The sequence below is a fragment of the Erinaceus europaeus genome, chromosome 10, assembly GCF_950295315.1.
Source record: "Erinaceus europaeus chromosome 10, mEriEur2.1, whole genome shotgun sequence".
In the NCBI taxonomy this organism is placed as follows: Eukaryota; Metazoa; Chordata; class Mammalia; order Eulipotyphla; family Erinaceidae; genus Erinaceus; species Erinaceus europaeus.
The window spans coordinates 105594244-105614704 of NC_080171.1; the positions used below are offsets into that span (position 1 = coordinate 105594244).

General features: G+C 48.8%; 2 protein-coding genes across 4 annotated transcripts in view; one reads left to right on the top strand and one right to left on the bottom strand.

Annotated features, from left to right (window-relative positions):
- Positions 1 to 1054: 1054 nt before the first annotated feature.
- Positions 1055 to 9411, top strand: CEL (carboxyl ester lipase). Its single transcript, XM_060200460.1, has 11 exons — positions 1055 to 1183; positions 3134 to 3284; positions 3368 to 3490; positions 3648 to 3845; positions 4633 to 4763; positions 4937 to 5044; positions 5228 to 5345; positions 6893 to 7079; positions 7530 to 7733; positions 8484 to 8681; positions 8899 to 9411. Exons 1-11 carry the CDS (start codon positions 1118 to 1120, stop codon positions 9341 to 9343), a joined length of 1929 nt encoding a protein of 642 aa, XP_060056443.1. The 5' UTR covers positions 1055 to 1117; the 3' UTR covers positions 9344 to 9411.
- Positions 9412 to 17126: 7715 nt separating this feature from the next.
- The window catches only part of RALGDS (ral guanine nucleotide dissociation stimulator), a 34462-nt gene continuing 31127 nt past the window's right edge, over positions 17127 to 20461 (bottom strand). For all 3 annotated transcript variants that reach the window (XM_007527868.3, XM_007527869.3, XM_007527867.3), the window contains exons 17-18: positions 20276 to 20390; positions 17127 to 18189 (exon numbers count right to left, since the gene is read on the bottom strand). In XM_007527868.3, coding sequence (XP_007527930.1) covers positions 18011 to 18189; positions 20276 to 20390 — 294 coding nt within the window. In that variant the 3' untranslated portion in view covers positions 17127 to 18010. The remainder of the gene's footprint in view (positions 18190 to 20275; positions 20391 to 20461) is intronic.

Below are 20461 nucleotides of genomic sequence, written 5' to 3' on the forward strand. Positions count from 1 at the left end.
CCGGAGCTCGAACCAGATTCCTTATGCCAGACCTTGTGCTTTGTGCCTTGTGTGCTTAACCCACTGCACTACCGCCCGATTCCCAGTGGTCTCTCTCTCTCCACCTTCCCTCTTGATTTCTGTCTATCTCTATCCAGTAAATAAAGATAATTAAAAAAAAAAGAAAATTTTAATGACCCTAATCAATCCATTTCATTTTTATCTTTAAAAAAATATTCAGTTTTCTCTTTAGTGTGTTTTGGAAGCTCAAATCTCCTTGTAGCCACTTAAACCTTAAAGTAATTTTTGGTGGGAGTCAGGCGGTAGTGCAGCAGGTTAAGCACACATGGCTCAAAGCACAAGGACTGGCATAAGGTTCCCGGTTTGAGCCCCTGACTCCCCAGCTGCAGGGAAATCACTTCACAAGTGGTGAAGCAGGTCTGCAGGTGTCTATCTTTCTCTCCCTCTCTCTATCTTCCCCTCCTCTCTGCATTTCTCTCTGTCCTATCCAACAACGACAACATCAACAACAATAATTACAACAAGGGTAACAAAAGGGAATAAATAAATATTTTAAAAAATTAAAAAATATTTTTTAAAAGTCATTTTTGGCATTATTGATCAACTTACTGATGAGAATTTGCAAAATTAAGGCCATAACTGTTGTTAAGCAGATTTCTGGGTGAGGAGACAGATTCCTTCAGCTGAATATGGGTACAGGCAGGTTGTGGAGAAATGCATGCCCATCCTCAGAGGGGAAACCAAGCCTTTGGAAAAGATTTAGAGTCCCAGTACCCTTCCTCTTGCCACCTGCCAGTGCTCCCAGGTAGGTAGTCAGACATCTGCACAGGGACACTGGTATAGCTGAATCTGGGAAAGATGGACCGTCCCTGCACCTGTGTGTGTGTGTGTGTGTGTGTGTGTGCACTGCCTCAAACGAGACCTTGACCCAGTCCGAACTCCACTGGGAACAACAGCTGCCTCCCTGGCCCAGGTACAAAGCCTGGAGTGTGGCCAGCATGGATAAAAGGCAGGAGGAAGAGGAGGAGGGCCAGGGACCCTCTGCAGGCAGCTGGCTGTTATGGCTCTATAAATACCTTTGGACCAGAGGGAGAGACACACAGAGGTAGGTGACACCATGGGACACCTGTCGCTGGTCGTCGTGGGCCTGACCTGCTGCCTAGCAGCAGTCAGTGCTGCAAAGGTGAGTGAGAGTTGGGACAGGGGGAATGATTTCTGGTACCAGGGTGCTCCGCACACTACGTGGGATATGCTGATACTAAAATGAAAACTCACTGTCGATCTGACTCTCAGGTGTAGCTGGGAATCCTGAGTTTATTCGCCGAGCCTGGCACCCTGACCCACAATCTGGCTCCTTTCTCTCCCCAGAGCATTGCATGTTGTCCCCTATTTATAGAAGAGAGGACCGGGGGGTGGGGTTCACAGCAGACAGGTTTTCCCCACCTCACAGGGCACCTGTGGAATCTGGAAAGAGTCTTCTTCCCAGAAGAATCTGGAAATGTGGCCCAGCCAACTACAATCTGGCTTATAATCTGGACTCCGGCTGATCAATGTCCCTTCCCACTTGCTCTTAGATCCACCTGTGGATATGTGTCCTTCCCCAAACAGCTGGTGCTGCGGAGGCTTCTGTTAAACCTGCCTTTTCCCCTTCCCTCCTTCTGTGCGAGGCCAGGATAGAAGCCCCACAGGACAGAAACCCCACTACCAAGTGCAGACAGACTGTGAGGGTGACTGCAAGTCTCTATCACATCAGGAATCCAACAGAGCTAATTAACTCTCTACCAGGGGGTTCTCATTGTCTCTCTGGCATACAGGCCCTCACACAACAGGGCCATGCTGTCCCTCGATCTCCCCTTGACCCTGGAGAGTCTGAATTCTCTCTAGTAAAGTGGGGACTAGGTTGGATTCTCAGTAGTGTTCCAAGGATCTGGGATGTAATTCCAAGAATAGAGACTGTTGTGTGATATTGTGTGGACCTGTGAGACTAGTGTGATCAAATGATTGAAAACCTTGTTGTGTCTTGTGTCTTGAACCTGACAAAGCAAGTCCAGGATCTGAGTCACCTATTTTGCCTGCTGAGCATGTTCTTTCTTAGGGAAATCAGTCTGCATGATGAGATGGTCAGGTTTGGCCAAGCTGACCCCCAGTACAGTGTTACCTTCACCTTTCTGCCTAGTGGCCAATGTCTCCAGCATTGCTCTCACTGCACCCCCACCCCAACCCCCAAGGCCAATCTTAATGATATATAGACACTGAGAGGTGATTTCCTGGTCCCCTAGGCACTGACATGGCCCTCTGGTCTCTCACAGAAGTTCTAGAAGGCAGGTCAGGAAAATGACTTGGCCTCACCATGGGATGAGGTAGTGAGTGGGAGGAAAGAGAGGGAGAAAACCCTAGAAGCAGGGGAACAAGGGAACAGGCTTTTGTGAACCTCTGGGCCCCATGTACCCCCTGCTGCTTCAGGTCCTTCCCCTCTCCATCTCCTGATCCCCCCTCCAGCACAGCAGGGGAGACGATGGTAATTAGGCTGGGGTGTGGCTGTGTGCCCCCCCCCCACAGGTGAAAGCCCAGCAGGGTGACCATAGGGAGAGGTCACCTGGGGTGGTAGGGGGACAAGAGCCTGGCTATGAGGTTGGATGGCTGCTGCCCAGCAGGGAAGTCTCCATGTCAGAACTGGCCACACAGCACAGCCCTCCATGAGGGACCCCATTACCTGTAGTGATGCTTCAGTGACTACAGATCTGTCCCTGCTGACAGCAGGACAGCTAATAGATCCCAGGAGGGTGGGGGGGAGTTGGTTCTCTTCCAGATGGGGAGGCAGAAGCTCTCAGCACAGGCAGCCTGAGTCAGAATCCAAGTCTCCTCTGTCTCTCCCAATTTCTCAAGAGGCTTTCTCGGCTGCAGGCTTGGGCTGAAGGAGCTTCCCCTGGAGTGAAGGGGCTGACATGTTGGGGGGGGAAGGGTGGCGGTGGCAGTAAGCAGCTCCTCCAGCACGTGGTGGGGTGGGCTGTGGTGTCAGGTGCTCACTGGCCCCTCCCTCACTGAAGCAGTGTTGGGGGCCCTCTAGATACCTGACTGCCTGGCCCTGTCTCCCTATGGGCCATGCAGCCTGAGCCTGCCTCTGTCCCTGCAGCTGGGTGCTGTGTACACGGAAGGAGGCTTCGTGGAAGGGGTCAACAAGAAGCTTGGCCTCTTTGGCGACTATGTGGACATCTTCAAGGGCATCCCCTTTGCTGCTCCCCCCAAGGCCCTGGAGAACCCCCAGCCACACCCTGGCTGGCAAGGTGGGGGCAGTGGGGGCAGGACTGGCCTGGGTTTAGGGTGACACTGAATTTCTGTATCCTCACACCCCATCTCATGCTCACAGGAACCCTCAAGGCTAAGGACTTCAAAAAGCGATGCCTGCAGGCCACTGTCACCCAGGATGACACCTATGGGGCGGAAGACTGTCTCTACTTGAACATCTGGGTCCCTCAGGGCAAGAGGGAAGGTCAGAGTCACTCTTAGATCACCACCCCAGCAACAGGAGGCCCAGGCTCTCCCTGACAACCTCCCCACATCAGCACAGGGATCTCAGGCTCCTCCCCTGAGGGGCAGGTGGTTCCAGGAGGGTCACAGGAGGGTCAAAGCTGCTCCTCTCACCACAGTCTCCCGGAACCTGCCCGTCATGATCTGGATCTATGGAGGTGCCTTTCTCATGGGCTCAGGCCAAGGTGCCAACTTCCTCAAAAACTACCTGTATGACGGGGAGGAGATCGCCACGCGGGGCAATGTCATCGTGGTCACCTTCAACTACCGTGTCGGCCCCCTGGGCTTCCTCAGCACTGGAGATGCCAACCTGCCAGGTCTGCCAGGAGGGTACCCCTGACCAATCCTGTGGGGATTTCCCTCAGAATCACTGAGCCAACACAGTAGAGACAGCCAAACAGAAAGGCCCAGGATACCACTCTTAGCACCAGGGAGATACAGCTGGACCAAGAGATGCAGGAGCCCCTTGGCAGCCTTAGTGAGAGGAATGATACCTCCAGACAGATAAACTGACTATGACCCTGCAAGAATGCAGTGTAGCTGGTGACAAGGAGCCAAGTGACATAAAAGGACACAGTACAGCAGACCCTGGGTAGTAGGGAAACATAAGTCTCAGGAGAGACATCAAAAGAGACCAGGATGGGCTGAGGAAACAGCATAATGAATATGCAAAAGCTTTTCATGCCTGAGGTTCTGAAGTTTCTCCAATACCATAAGCCAGAAATGAGCAGTGATCTGGACTTTCTCTCTCTCTACCTTCCCCATCTCGCATTAAAAATAAATAAAATAATTAGAAAAAAAAAGAAAGGAAGGAAGGAAGGAAAGAAAGAAGGAAGGAAGGAAGGAAGGAAAGGGACCAACTGGGAAGGGAGCCAGTAAGCAGGCTGCCCCCTGCTGTCCTCCCCAAGACCCAGCCTCCTCCAGCTCCCTCCCCACCAGCCTCTTGGGAAGCTGGCACTCAGCATCCTGGGACTCCTCCAGGGACCTAGAGTCAGGCAGGACATGTTTACCCTCAGATTGAAGGGGGTCTCATGGAAGCAGGGTCCCCGTGCAGACCCCTCCCACCCCGCCAGAGGCCCAGTGCTGACTGTGCCCCATCCCCAGGCAACTATGGGCTTCGGGATCAGCACATGGCCATCGCTTGGGTGAAGAGGAACATCGCTGCCTTTGGGGGGGACCCTAACAACATCACCATCTTTGGGGAATCAGCTGGAGCAGCCAGTGTCTCCCTGCAGGTCTGGAGACCCCTGGAGGGGTGGGCAGCCCCCAGGACTTGGATGGGAGCCCATGATGATGGTTGGGGGCAGGGGGTTGGCAAGTTGGCTGTGCTGACCTTACTGGGTCATGTTGGCCAAGCCTGGGTGGGCAGGTGGGGGCGTTCTTGGTGACAGGCCCCTCTGTGCTGCAGACCCTCTCTCCCTACAACAAGGGCCTCATCCGCCGAGCCATCAGCCAGAGTGGTGTGGCTCTCAGCCCCTGGGCCATCCAGAAGAACCCCCTCTTCTGGGCCAAAAAGGTAAGTGAACCTGCCATGGTGTGTGTGTGTGTGTGTGTGTGTGTGTGTGTGTGTGTGTGTGTGTGTGTGTGTGTCACAGGCAGCGGGGGACAGGGAGAGATTACTACCTCCTTTTTCTGTTTGGAACTATGTCCCGCTGTCCTGAGCCCTACCCCCACTGTCTGTCCCTCCTTCCCCCTCCAGATTGCTGAAAAGGTGGGCTGCCCTGTGGATGACACTGCCAGGTTGGCCAAGTGTCTGAAGGTTACTGACCCTCGTGCCCTGACGATGGCCTACAAGATGCCCCTGGCTGGCATGGAGTGTGAGTGGGTGCTGCACATGGGGATAGAGCTAAGGCCCTGGGGAGGATAAGCACAGCCAGGTGCTGAAGGATCTCTGCAGCCACCTCCTTGCACTTCACTGGTCTCAATGAATTGGGAGAATTCTTTATGATCCTGGTGTGATGCCACTATGAGATGCCACCGAACTTGAATTGGGTACCTCAATATAAGAGGGATTGTGTGTATATAATCTGCACAAACTTGAAGTAGATTTGTGGGCCCCCAACCAAGCTCTTAATTTCTGGCTGGCCATCCATTCTTCACTCATTCAATCACAACTGTTCATTCACATAACTCTGTCTTCTATCCCAGGTCTGTTTATACCAAGGATTTAGATGGATCCCTAGAGTCAGCCTCACTGGTTGGGGTAATTGTTCCTTCAGTAGCGCAGTGGGTTAAGCGCACATGGCACAAAGTGCAAGGACCCGCATAAGGATCCCGGTATGAGCCCCCGACTCCCCACCTGCAGGGGAGTCACTTCACAGGCGGTGAAGCAGGTCTGCAAGTGTCTGTCTTTCTCCCCCCGCCCCCGTCTTCCCCTCCTCTCTCCATTTCTCTCTGTCCTATCCAACAATGACGACATCAACAACAACAATAACTACAACAACAAAACAGCAAGGGCAACAAAAGGGAAAATAAATAATAATAATAAAAAAAGAGGAATTACATAGGACTTCTTACTACATGTTTACTTCAAATCAAACCAGATGCCAGGCAAAGAAGCTAAGCTAGGATATCACCCCAAATCAAACCCACTTTTCTTTTTCTTTTTTAATTTTTAATTATTTATTAGATAGAGACAGTCAGAAATTGAGAGAGAAGGGGATGATAGAGAGGGAGAGAGACAGAGGCACCTGCAGCTTTGCTTCACTACTTGTGAAGCTTTCCCCCTGCAGGTGGGGGTTGGGGGCATTGTAACCCGGGTCCTTGTGCATTGTAACATGTGCGCTCAACCAGGTACACCACCACCCAGTCCCCAAACCCATTTTTCCACCAGGTCAACAGGAGAAGCCTGTGGTCTATCCTGATACCAGGTTGAAGGGTCTGGAGGCAGTATAGAATCACACAACTGCTGCTTAGTCTAGAGCCCAGCTCTGAAAGGGGGTACCTCTCTCATGGGTCTCTCAAGTACTTCTAGCACTCCCTGCCTCCTGCTTTAGGTCCATTGTGGAGAGGGAAAGGGGCATCCCCCATAGTCAGAACCCTGATTGGGCCTCCAGATGAGGAGGCTCAAGTTGAGTGAATTGAAACCATGATGGGAGAAGGGGATTTGGCAGTCTAGAGATAAATCTATCACAGCTATAGGGGGGCTGCTCATGGCATCTGTGGTAACCAGCCATAAAACAAAAACCCTCCCGTGCTCAGGAATATCACCTGACGGAACCTTCATGTGTCCATGCATGGGTTGGTGTGCAAGGCTGAGCACATGGTCTCATCAAAGGGGCAGAAGAAGTCTCTCGGTTAGCCCCAGAGACAAGGGAGGGTAGGGGGTGCTGGAAGGTGTAAAAACTTCTCTTCTTCCACACAGACCCCATGTTGTATTACCTGGGCTTCCTCCCTGTGGTTGATGGAGACTTCATCCCCGATGAGCCCATCAACCTGTATGCCAATGCTGCCGACATCGACTACATGGCAGGAACCAATGACATGGACGGTCATGTGTTTTCCTCGATTGACATGCCAGCTGTTGACAAAGATAAGCAGACTGTCACAGAGTAAGCTGGGGGGACAGGGCTTACTGGTGGCACCAGTGTGAAGATAATAAAGGAGGAAGCTCCATAGACACCTTTAAAATTTTTTTATATTTATTTTCCTTTTATTATTGTTGTTGTAGTTATTATTGTTGTTGCTGATGTCATCGTTGTTAGGACAGAGAGAAATGGAGAGAGGAGGGGAAGACAGAGAGTGGGAGAGAAAGATAGACACTTGCAGATCTGCTTCACTGCCTGTGAAGCGACTCCCCTGCAGGTGGGGAGCCAGGGGCTCGAACCGGGATCCTTCCACCGGTCCTTGAGCTTTGCACCACGTGCGCTTAAGCTGCTGCACTACTGCCCGACTCCCCATAGAGGCCTTTTGTGTTCCTTTGCTACATGGGCACAGCTGGCACAGTGGAGGTGGATGGGCAGCACTGGGTGGAGGGTCCAGTGCTGGCTTTGTCCTTGCAGTGAGGACTTCTACAAGCTTGTCAAAGGGCTCACATTCACCAAGGGGCTTCAGGGTGCCCAGGCCACCTATGACATGTACACTGAGTCCTGGGCCCAAGACTCATCCCAGGAGGCCAGGAAGAAGACTGTGGTGAACCTGGAGACAGATATCCTCTTCCTGATGCCCACACAGACGGCACTGGCCCAGCACAAATCCAATGCCAAGTAAGTGGGGGAGGCTCCTTGGGGGTCTGGATTTGGGGGGGGGGGTGACTGCAGACATGTCTGGAGAGAAGTGTTCCACGCCACCTCTTCTGGCACCATCCACTTTGTAAGGAATGACAAGACTGGAGACATTCCTCTTGTCCTCTCACTCATATGGCCAGTGGGATAGCAAAGCCCCATCATCCTCAGCCCAGCCTGGCCCTGCATATTCTCTCTCACCCCACCATCAAAATAACCACAGACAGTGGTCACACCAATAACCTTACTGTAATTCTAGCCAATGAAAACTAATAATAATAATAAGTTCAGGATGTTCAACAAGTTTGAAGACAACATGTAGAAGTCTATCATGTGTGCTTTGCAACAGTGATACAACCACTTTAGTGAAGACCAACTAGAAAACATCTGAAGGCACAGAACTTACCTATTAGATTTTCAGAAAAGTCAGGATGTGTTTTAGTTAAGTGAAAGACTATAAATTCACCTGGAGAGGGGAAAATGATTCTTGTTACTTAGGAGGAAGGTGTCTCTTCATGTCTTGTTGAGGTCAAGGATAAACTGAAATTGAAACCTAAACCCATTAATTCATTCGACTTTTTTTTTTAAGGTGTTATAAGTCCAATGTCTTTTGATTCTGTGGGAAACCCCAGAGCCACCCCCACCCCTTGGCCTCCCTCTAGGGCCTGGCTCTGGGGTGGGGACCCTGGCTAATCACCCTTCTGAGCTGGGTGGTGTTTCTCTTCTCCCCAGGAGTGCCAGGACCTACTCCTACTTGTTCTCCCACCCCACACGGATGCCCATCTACCCCAACTGGGTAGGGGCTGACCATGCTGACGACCTCCAGTATGTCTTTGGGAAGCCCTTTTCCTCTCCCTTGGGCTACCGAACTCAGGACAGAACTGTCTCCAAGGCCATGATAGCCTACTGGACCAACTTTGCCAGAACTGGGTAAGTGGGGGTCAGGTTGATCCCAGGATCCTCTATCATGACCTGAGGTCCTAGTCCCTGCTGTCAACACATTTCACTTTCCTGAGTCAGGCTAATCTCTTAGTGAGGTGAGAAGTGACCCAAAATATGCCTGTGCCCATGAGGTGCCTTAGACCTAGTGAAGGCCCTGAAGGTTAGGTCAGCATGAGTCCTCAGCCTGTTTCTTCTCACCTTGCAGGGACCCTAACATGGGTCACTCTGCTGTGCCCACACAATGGATCCCCTACACTCTGGAGAACAGTGACTATCTGGAGATCAACAAGAAGATTAATGCCAACTCTGTGAAGCAGCACCTGAGGGCCAACTTCCTGCGCTACTGGACCCTGACCTACAAGCCTCTGCCCACAGTAACTGATGAGGGAGCTCTCCCCTTACCTCCCTCAGGTGACTCTGAGGCTGCTCCTGTGCCCCCCTCAGGTGACTCTGAGGCTGCTCCTGTGCCCCCCTCAGGTGACTCTGAGGCTGCTCCTGTGCCCCCCTCAGGTGACTCTGAGGCTGCTCCTGTGCCCCCCTCAGGTGACTCTGAGGCTGCTCCTGTGCCCCCCTCAGGTGACTCTGAGGCTGCTCCCGTGCCTCCGGAAATCTCTGAGGCAGTTCATATGCCTATTGCCATCGGTTTCTAATACATTTGGCCCCATCCCATGAGTCTACCTCTCCTCTGAGGTCTGTCTGAATAAAGCTTCATCTCTTAGGTATGATATCTTTCTTTGCTCCCAAGTCCCATGTGGAAAAGAAGGGTCCTGGCTATTATAAAGGTAGCAGGTGCTGGTCTCTTCACTCTCCAGGAAGCCAACAGACCCACTTTAATTCATAGAGAAGCAAACAGGTTGAGAGAAGTGTCATAGCTGATCCTGGATTTCTGGGATGTGGCTTCCCAGGGAGCCACTAACTCTGCCTCACCATGAGGGTGAGCTGAACTCATGGCCACCACACAGAGAAGCTGCACTCTTTAGGTGGTGGCCCCTCCATAACAAATGTGTGTCCTGGCATGTGGGGAGTGAGCTGATTCTAAATGGGCTCTGAGAATTGACCTGGGAAGAGAGTGATTCTACCTCTTCTGGTGGATACAAACCAGAGGAGGAGTCAGTATCACACAGGCAGGTCAGAAGCAAATGGTGCCAGAGGTGGCATCTCCAGACTCTAAGGGTGTGTGCTGGGAGGCAAAAGCCAGAGTCAAGGGTTCCCCCTTCTCTATGGAACCTGGGGCTTAGGCACTGCTCTGAACACTTAATGACTTGATTTCATGTGGCCCTGTGAGGTGCCACAGCCCCAGTTTAGATGGTTATAGGCAGAGGGGAATGAGGCCCTGGGAGGGTTTAGTTGTTGAAGGTCATCAGACCAAGAATTCAGCTTGACTCTGAGACTTCAAACAGTGCTCCCAACAATGCCAGGTCTACTACCCAACTCTCTCCTCGATTTAGTAACTGTGGGGTTAGGGTGAGGATCAGAGATGATTCTGGCATGCTGGTGTGTGTGGTGTCCAAGTGGGAGGAAGCATTGCCAAGTTTCCACCCACTATCCAGACTGATGAGGCCTGGGATTGAGTCTAAGGTGTCATCCAGTCACACAGCAAGCTGGGAGCCAAGCCCTGCTGGTAGCTCTCTACAGCAGAGCAGGGGCAAACAGCCTTTCCTGGAACAGTGGACACTCGGGGCCAGCCTCTTACCATCCTGGGCTTCCTGGCTGGGTCAAGGCTCCCTGATGAAGACTGAGCTATATGGCCCCTCACTGCAAGCAGCCTCTCCACCTCATAGTCCCTGCTTTTGTCTTAGGAAGTTCCCTTAAGGATGTGACAGTGTACCCCTCCTCCACATCAGCAAATATAGGATTTCTGCTGGGCCTGCTTGAAGCTGCCTTCCAGCACTGCAGGAGTCCCTTCATGTCTCCAGTACCTCCTCCTGGCCTTGAAACCTCTTATTTCTATTTTTTTAATTTTTATTTTAAAGATTTTATTTACTTATGAGAAATATAGGAGGAGAGAGAGAACCAGGCATCACTCTGGCACATGTGCTGCCGGGGATCGAACTCAGGACCTCATGCTTGAGAGTCCAAAGCTTTATCACTGCCACCTCCCGGACCACAACCTCTTATTTCTCAGTTGTTGTTGTGGTGGTGGTGGGGCACACCTGTTTGTCATTTGGGAAATCACAGCTCAGAAGGGTACCTGAACGGCTGGGGTCGATGGGATACAGGACTGTGCTCTTCCTGATGCTGTAGCAAGGGGTACCCTCTGCAGAGGCCAGGCTTACTGTACGTCTGGATGATAACACAAAGCCTGTGGGACATTTGAGAGCCACCCACTAGAGTCTATCTGGTTGTTGCCTTTACAGGCATCAAAATTGAAAATACTTACCTGTAGCCCAGGAGATGATTCAGTGGTAGGACTCTGGACATACAAGCATGAGACTTCTAAAAAAATTTATTTTTATTTGTGGATAGGACAGAGAGAAATTGAGAGGTGAGGGGACGAGAGAGGGGGAGAGAAAGACAGACATCTGTAGACCTGCTTCACTGCTTGTGAAGCAACCCCCCTGCAGGTGGGGAGCCAGGGACTCGAACCAGGATCCTCGCATAGGCCCTTGTGCTTTATATTATGTGCGCTTAAACCAGTGTGCCACCGCCCAACCCCCACCCCCAAGCATGAGGCCTTTTCTACTCATAAAATTAATTAATTAAAATTTAAAGAAGACCGCAACAAGACAGGGGCTAGACTGACTTCAGGAACCCACCAAATCACCGGTGAGTGTAAATACGTGTGGCTCACAGACAGAGAGGAGCCTAGGGAGAGATTAAGTGGCTGGTAACAGTCTGGCACTTTACCAGTTGAGACACCACCTCCAGTCTGTTTCACCAACAAAAAGACGGCTGAAGGAAGGAGAGGACTCTCCTAAGACTCACCAAATGTAACTGTGAGTCTCCATTGCTACTGCCCTCAGAAGCTGCAGCAGCAGGGGGGGAGGCCCTGTGCTTGACACCAGGGAACAGAGAACTAACCAGGAAACTCAGGAGAAGATCTCTACCTCTTTGCATAACCACTGGATTATCTCTGCCCCACCGTGCGCTTTATCTCTTGGTCAGGAGTGAGGGATTAAGCTAAGAAGCCTACTTATAGTTAAAAAACCCTCAAGCTCCCATAGCCTACAGGGAAGAAAAAGAACAAAAGAGGTTTTTAAGTCACTGTGCTCCAACTCAGGGATTAAAATAATACTGAAACAACGGTCAATTCCCACTACTTAACAACTACTGGGTCAAAGAGGAAATAAGGAAGAAATCAAAATGTTTTCAGAGTTCAATGAAAATGAAGACACAAGCTAAAGCAATACTGAAAGGGAAGTTCATAGCCATACAAGCACACATTAGGAAACAATAAAAAGCACAAATAAACAACCTGAGTGCACTTTAAAAGACCTAGAAGAAGAAGAACAAAGGAACCATAAAGCACCCAGAAGGACAGAAATCACTAAAGTTAGGGCAGAAATCAATAACATTGAAAAGAAGAAAACCATACAAAAAAAAATCAGCGAAAGTAAATGTTGGTTCTTTGAAAGGGAGAACAAAATCGACAAACCTTTAGCCAGACTCACAAAACAAAAAAGGGAGAAGACCCAAATAAGTCAGATCAAAAATGAAAGAGGAGATATCACAATAGACATACTCAACATATCATGTGAGGCTTCTATGAACAACTATATGCCACCAAGCATATAGATGAAAATGGAAGAAATGGACTAGTTCCTAGATACCTACGAACTTCCAACATTAAATAAAGAGGAAGTAGATAACATGAACAGGCCCATCACAGCTAATGAAATTGAAACAGTTATCAAAAACCTTCCCAAGAATAAAAGTCCTGGACCAGATGGTTTTACAAATGAATTCTATAAAACCTTCAAAGAAGAACTAATATCTCTACTTTTAAAAGTCTTCCAGAAGATTGAAGACACTGGAATACTCCCTTCTAGATTCTATGAAGCCAACATCACTTTGATACCAAAAGCAGACAAGGACACAACCAAAAAAGAAAACTACAGACCAATAACTGATGAACACAGATGCTAAAATACTGAACAAAATTCTAGCTAACCAGATACAGCAATATACTAAAAAGACGGTTCATCGGGAGTTGGGCGGTAGCACTGTGCGTTAAATGCACGTGGCACGAAGCCAAGGACCGGCGTAAGGATCCCGGTTCGAGCCCCCGGCTCCCCACCTGCAAAGGGTATTGCTTCACAAGTGGTGAAGCAGGTCTGCAGGTGTCTATCTTTCTCTCCCCCTCTGTCTTCCCCTCCTCTCTCTATTTCTCTCTGTCCTATCCAACAATGACTACAACAATAAAAACAATAAGGGTAACAAAAGAAAAACCTAAGGAATCCAGCAAGAAGCTTTTGGAAATTATTAGGCAATACAGTAAGGTGTCAGGCTACAAAATTAATATTCAAAAGTCAGTGGCATTCCTCTGTGCAAACACTAAGTTAGAAGAACATCAAATCCGGAAATCAATTCCTTTTACTATAGCAACAAAAACAATAAAATATCTAGGAATAAACCTAACCAAATAAGTGGAAGACTTGTATACTGAGAATCATGAGTCACTACCCAAGGAAATTGAAAAAGACACAAAGAAGTGGAAAGATTTTCCATGTTCATGGGTTGGAAGAATTAACATCATCAAAATGAATATACTACCCAGAGCCATCTACAAATTTAATGCTATCCCCATCAAGATCCCAAGCACATTTTTAAGGAGAATAGAAGAAATGCTACAAATGTTTAACTAGAACCAGAAAAGACCTAGAATTGCCAAAACAATCTTGAAAAGAAGAAAGAACAGATCTGGAGGCATCACACTCCCAGATCTCAAATTGTATTATAGGGCCATTGTCATCAAAACTGATTGGTACTGGAACATGAACAGACACACTGACCAGTGGAATAGAACTGCGAGCCCAGAAGTAAGCCCCCACACCTATAGACATCTAATCTTTGACAAAGGTGCCCAGAGTATTACATGGGGAAAGCAGAGTTTCTTCAATAAATGGTTTTGGGAAAAATGGGTTGAAACATGCAGAAAAATGAAACTGAACCACTGTATTTCACCAAATACAAAAGTAATTCCAAGTGCATCAAGGACTTGGATGTTAGACCACAAACTATCAGATACTTAGAGGAAAATATTGGCAGAACTCTTTTCTTTTCATTGAAGACATCTTCAATGAAACTAATCCAATTACAAGAAGACTAAGGCAAGCATAAACCTATGGGACTACATCAAATTAAAAAGCTTCTGCACAGCAAAAGAAACCACTACCCAAACCAAGAGACCCCTCACAGAATGGGAGAAGATCTTAACATGCCACACATCAGACAAGAGGCTAATAACCAGAATAAATAAAGAGCTTGCCAAACTCAACAACAAGAAAACAAATGACCCCATCCAAAAGTGGGAGAGGACATGGACTGAATATTCAACACAGAAGAGATCCAAAAGGCCGAAAAACACATGACAAAATGCTGTAAGTCTTTTGATTGTCAGAGAAATGCAAATAAAGACAACAATGAGATATCATTTCATTCCTGTGAGAATGTCATACATCAGAAAAGGTAGCAGCAACAAATGCTGGAGAGGTTGTGGGGTAAGGAACTCTCCTGCACTGCTGGTGGGAATGTCAATTGGTCCAACTTCTGTGGACAACAGTCTGGAGAACTCTCAGAAAGCTAGAAATGGACCTACCCTATGGTTCTGCAATTCCTCTCCTGGGGATATATCTTAAGGAACCCATCAAACCCATCCCAAAAGATCTGTGTACACATATGTTCTCAGCAGCACAATTTGTAATAGCCAAAACCTGGAAGCAATCCAGGTGTCCAACTACAGATGAGTGGCTGAGCAGGATGTGGTATATATACACAATGGAATATTACTCAGCTATAAAAAATGGTGACTTCACTGTTTTCAGCTGTTCTTGGATGGACCTTGAAAAATTCATGTTAAGTGAAATAAGTCAGAAACACTCGTGGTGCATCCCGTGAGTACCCATTCACTGGGGAAACCGACGATCCTTCCTAGCCAACTGAATCCACATGGATCCCAGTCACTTTCAAAGCCAGCAACAAGCAGCTCCTGACAGCTTTCAACCTGACGCTGTTGACTGGCTACGGAAGAAGGGCAAACGCTAGTAGAAGAAGTCAGAAACACAAGGATGAATATGGGATGATCTCACTCTCAGGCAGAAGTTGAAAAACAAGATCAGAAAAGAAAACACAAGTAGAACCTGAACTGGAATTGGCATATTGCACCAAAGTAAAAGACTCTGGGGTGGGGAGAATACAGGTCCAAAAAGGATGACAGAGGACCTAGTGGGGGTTGTATTGTTATATGGAAAGCTGGGAAATGTTATACATGTACAAACTATTGTATTTACTGTCGAATGTAAAACATTAATTCTCCAATAAAGAAATTAACAAAATTTTAAAGAAAATATAAACCAGCTAAAATAGCTCCTTTGGATAGTATGCTGCTTTTCTATGTGCAGAGCCCCGGTTCAAGTCTGGTCCCCAGTGAACTGAAAGCTTTGGTGCTGTGGTTTCTTTCACTTTATCTCCATCTAAAAAATAAAATACTAAGGGACAGGTTAGGAACTGTCCAGGGTCCTGAAGGCTCCCCACTGGCTAGGAGGTCAGTCTTTAGTGACCTCAAGTTAGGGTCACTGGAGGACCCCAGAGTGCCCAGTACAGCATCTGCTCACCACCCTGACAGACAGACTCCAGTGCTGCACAGGGTAAGACAGCCTTGGTGGCCTCCCTCCTATTCCCACTCCCTTCACACATCTTTCAGCCTTCCCCACCAGAAAAGTTCAACCATCCACACCTGCCCTGCATGATATCACCAAAGTACAGACTTGGGCAAAACGCATCCAACCTAGGAGATTGCAGGTTCAAAGAGCTCAGGTCTAGTGACTCCTCTGGGAGTGTCAGTACCGACATGACCACATGAACTTGGAACCACATTGCCCTGGGCTTCACCTTGGTATGGAGGGAACCGGCCAGCACCCACTGGACTCTACTGTATACTGCCCACTCTGCTGAGACCTGGATGTTGAGCACTACAGTGTGGAGAATCCACTTCTCCCCCCTGGGGATTGACTGTTCTTACCGAGCACTGTAGTCTCTCTCTCTTTTTTAAAAATTTATTTATTTGTTATTGGATAGAGACAGAGAGAAATTGAGAGAGAAGGGGGAGACAGAGAGGAAGAGAGACACCTGCAGACCTGTTTCACCACCTGTTAAGCAACTCCCCTGCAGGTGGAGAGCCAGGGGCTCAAACCTGGATCCTTACACCGGTCCTTGCGCTTTGTGCCACCTGCACTTAACCTGCTGTGCTACCGCCCGACTTCTTCTAGTGCCTTTCTCAACCTGCTTTGGCAAAGCTTGTGCTCCTGGCCCATGGTCTCAGCTGTCAGTGTGCAGCCTAGCTGAGCTTTCAGCAGTGTCAGCCTCTCCTGGTTACTATGTCTGATCAGGTTCCAGAGTCCCCGAACTGCTGATTCTGGCAGTTTTCTCCCCTGCAGCTTAATTGCTGTTTCCATGAAGAGACTGACCCCTAGAGGTTCTTACTTTGCCACTTTCTTCTATAGGTACTATTTCAACTTTTATTACTTATTTAATTCATTTATTTTTATTTCAAATATTTCAAATTTTTATTTTCTTTTAATGAAGCACTATTTTGCTCAGGCTTATGGTGGTGCCAGGGGATTGAACTTGGGATCTTGGAGTCTCAGGCATGAAAATCTTTTTATGTAGGGATCATGCTATCTCTCATCCCATTCTTTTTTTTTTAAATAGGTGCTATCTTTAAAGGCAGCCAAATTTTTATTCATTCATTCATTCATTTTCTTTATTGCCATTAGGGTTATTGTCGAAGCCTTCATGATGAATCCACTGTTCTTTCTGCCTATCTTTTTCCCTTTGTTTTATTTGACAGGATAGAGAAAAACTGAGAGAGGTGGGGGAGATAGGGAGAGAGAGACACCTGCAACACTGCTTCACTGTTCAGAAAGTTTCCCCCTGCAGGTGGGGCCTGGGGCTGGAACTCAGCTCCCTGAGCATGGTAACATGTGCGTTCAACCAGGTGCACCACCACCTGGCCCCACACCCAAGGGATGTTGCCATGTGTGTACAAGTAGCTCCAACCTCTCATACCAGGTGTCCCGAGTGGCCGTCTCGGATCAATGAGGCTGAAGTCTATTCTGTGAAACACAGACTGTGTGTTTCCTGAGCCAGAGGAGACGCAGCTGGCTTGCCCTGCTTCCGCTGGAGGTCTCTTACTTGATACGGAACGTGAGAGTCTGTGCCTCATTCAGGCTAGCTGCTGCTGGAGATGAAAGACCAATGCCACACTGCCCAGGGTAGCGTAGAAATGGGATTTTTTTTAATATAATATTCAAGTCTAACATTTTCTATTTACAAGAAATAAATATTGCCCCTCCCCAACTGGTAAACATTTTTTTTGCCTTTTATACAAATTTTCAGTTCCACACCCTTCCCCCACACCCTCCTTTCCCACTAAACTCCGTCCCGTGTGATCTCGTCAAGCCCAGGATGCATTGGTGAAATGGCACTTGAAGTGGCATAGGATTCGACATCAGTGGGACCCAGCTGAGACCACCCTCACTCACCAGGTGAAGAGGATGGTCTACAAAGAGGGTCTGTCTCTCCTCTCCTGGGAGGGCTGGGTGAGGGGAGGCAAAGCTCCCTTACTCTCGGTTGGTTGGCCCTGATGATGGAATCTTTGGTGCAGCCCGAGAAAGGCCAGAGTGGTGGGAGGAGAGGTCAGCACCCCTGTGCAGGGCACATGAGGAGAGAACTGAAGTGGTCAGACTCGATGGATGAGTGGGTGCTCTGGGGTACCTGTGGGCACAGGTGGCAGTGACCCCCCCCACCTGGAGAGGTGTGAGGACAGTGTATATAGGGCAGTGCCCAGTGGCAGGCAGGGCTCTGTGCCCCTTGGCAGCGCTCCTTGGCAAATGTCAGCTAGTCCTCTGGTTCCAGAGAGCAGAAGGCACCTAAGGCAGCGAGTGGTCCACGGGAGGCCAGGTCAGCCTGCAGAAGTAGGCGTCAAGCCCGGCAGTGAGAGTTTCAGGGTGAAACTGGTCCTGGGAGTGGTCTGGGCTGGCAGGCTGGGCGGCAGGAGCCCACCTGGCCCAGGCCACTGGAGTCTGTAAGTGCTTAGCTCCCCAGCCAGTCAGACCTTGGAAGAGGTGTCTCTGTGGCTGGCGAGCATGAGGAACCAACTAGAAGATGCCCTTAGCAATCTTAAGGCCCTTCTGCTTCATGCGAGGGAGAGTTGAGCTGGCTCCGTGCCTGACCTTTGCCCCTTTGGTGAAGGCTGTCCTCTTCCTCAGGACAAAGTCATAGTTGGCTGCAGAGTTCATGGCATAGAACACGTTGGCATTATCAGGGATCTTCAGTTCTGGCAGAGAGGTCAGAAGGAAGATTAGTAGTGCACAGGGGGTCCTCTGGACCACTGTGCTCCTTGATAGCCCTCTTTAAGTCAAACACCCGAGATCCTAGATCCAACTGCAGGATGACCAAGAATTCTTAGTGACACATGTCATTAAGAAATCTGTTTGGGGGAGTCAGGCAAAGTGGGTTAAGCACACATGGCGTTAAGCACAAGGACTGGCGTAAGGATTCCGGTTTGAGCCCCCAGCTCCCCACCTGCAGGGGAGTCGCTTCACAGGTGGTGAAGCAGGTCTGCAGGTGTCTGTCTTTCTCTCCCCCTCTCTGTCTTCCCCCTCTCTCCATTTCTCTCTGTCTTTCCAACAATGATGACATCATCAACAATAACGATAACTACAACAATAAAACAACAAGAGGGAATAAATAAATATTTAAAAAGAAAGAAATCTGTTCGGGAGTCAGGCTGTAGTGCAGCATGTTAAGTGCACATGGCATGGAACTAGAGGACTGGCATAAGGATCCTGGTTCAAGCCCCCAGCTCCCCACCTACAGAGGGGTCGCTTTACAAGTGGTGAAGCAGGTCTGCAGATGTCTGTCTTTCTCTCCCATCTCTGTCTTCCCCTCCTCTCTCCATTTCTCTCTGTCCTATCTGGCAACAATAACATCAATGACAGCAATAATAATAACCACAACAATAATAAAAACAACAAGGGCAACAAAAAAGGAAAATAAATAAACAAATAAAATATTTTTAAAAAGAAATCTGTTCAAGGGCTAGAGAGGGTTTGCTTGGTAGAACACAGTTTACTACGTGCAAGGATCCTTCAATCTCCTGGCTAACCACATGAAGCTCTATACTAAAAGGAAGCTTTACGAGTGGTCACTGCTGTGGTCTCTCTGTTCTCTCACAGTCTCTCTCTCACTTTCTGTTATTATGATAGAAAGAGAGGAAAAGTCTGCAGGGGATGTAGAATTACATAAGTGTGGCAAAAAAAAAATTAAATTAAAAACAACAAAAAAAGAAAGGAGGGGGAGGTTAAGGAAAAGGAGGCAGCATTGGCATCCGGGTGGTGGGTGGCAAATTCAGTAGATTGCACACACAATGCAGAACCACCCAGGTTTAAGCTCCTGGGCTCCACCTGCAGGAAGAAAGCTTCACAAGCAGTGGAGTAGCGCTGCAGGTGTCTCTGTCTTTTTCATCTTCTCTGTCTACCCTCTGTCAAAAAAAAAAAAAAAAAAAGACTCCTCCCAGAGTAGTGGATCACCATGTAAGCGCCAAGCCCCACTGATGACCTAGGAAAAGAAAAAAAAAAAAAGAAAGAAAGCAATTTGTCCAAAGGTAGACTACTGAGGCACTGAAGAAACCCAAGGACTCCTGTCTAAAAAGGAATGGAATCTAGAAGTTCCACTTCTGCGTGGTACTGGCAAAGGGTCACCCTTCCCCATACCCCAGTTGTCCTCACCATTCAGGACCTTGAGCTGGAAGAGACTTAACAGAATCCAGACCACATCAACCCAAATAATGCCCTACTCAGGACCAGTGCTCTGGGGAGACTTGGCCACAGGCTGCCTGTGTTGGGTTCCAGGGAGACTCCATGTCCCCTTGTGCAGACCCCACCCCCCAACCCCGAGACATGAGAAGTAGATTTCTGTTGCTAGGTCTTAAGTTCATGGCACTTGGTTAAAACAGCCTAAAGGGTCTAAGACATACACATATGGACTTCAACACACTATCTGTTTCAGTCCATGGCAGGCATGACTCTTTCTGAAGCGCATGTTTCTCCTCTCAGTCAGAAAGCATCCCTCTGAGTGGCCTGTAGGCTTGGCCATCTGGTGGCCTCGCTGAGAGAACAGTCTTTCTCTTCCCTCTGCAGCATCACAGCTTTGAATGGCTCCTCCTACAGCCTGCTCACACTCCAGGGAAGGCCATGTGACTGGGCCCAACAGCCACCAGGGGGCAGGGAAGAGACACCTGTCCATCCGGGGTGTACAAAAGGCTGACTCCCACCTTGGTGGCGGGTATTCTGGAGCTCTGGGTCTGGGGTGTGATGCTGCCCAACCCCCCTCGCTGCCCACCTGCCTCACCCTGGACTCACTTCTATCTTCTGAAATGATCTGCACGAGCTCATAGTCTTCAGGCTCATCCTCATCCAGATTGTGTTTGTCCATGGCCTTGCGGATGACAGTCGGAGCTTTATCTTGGCTGGTGACCTGGATGAGGCACATGGCAGGTCATCATGGGAAGGGCCCTAGAGTCATTGTCTCAGAAAACAATAGTGGGG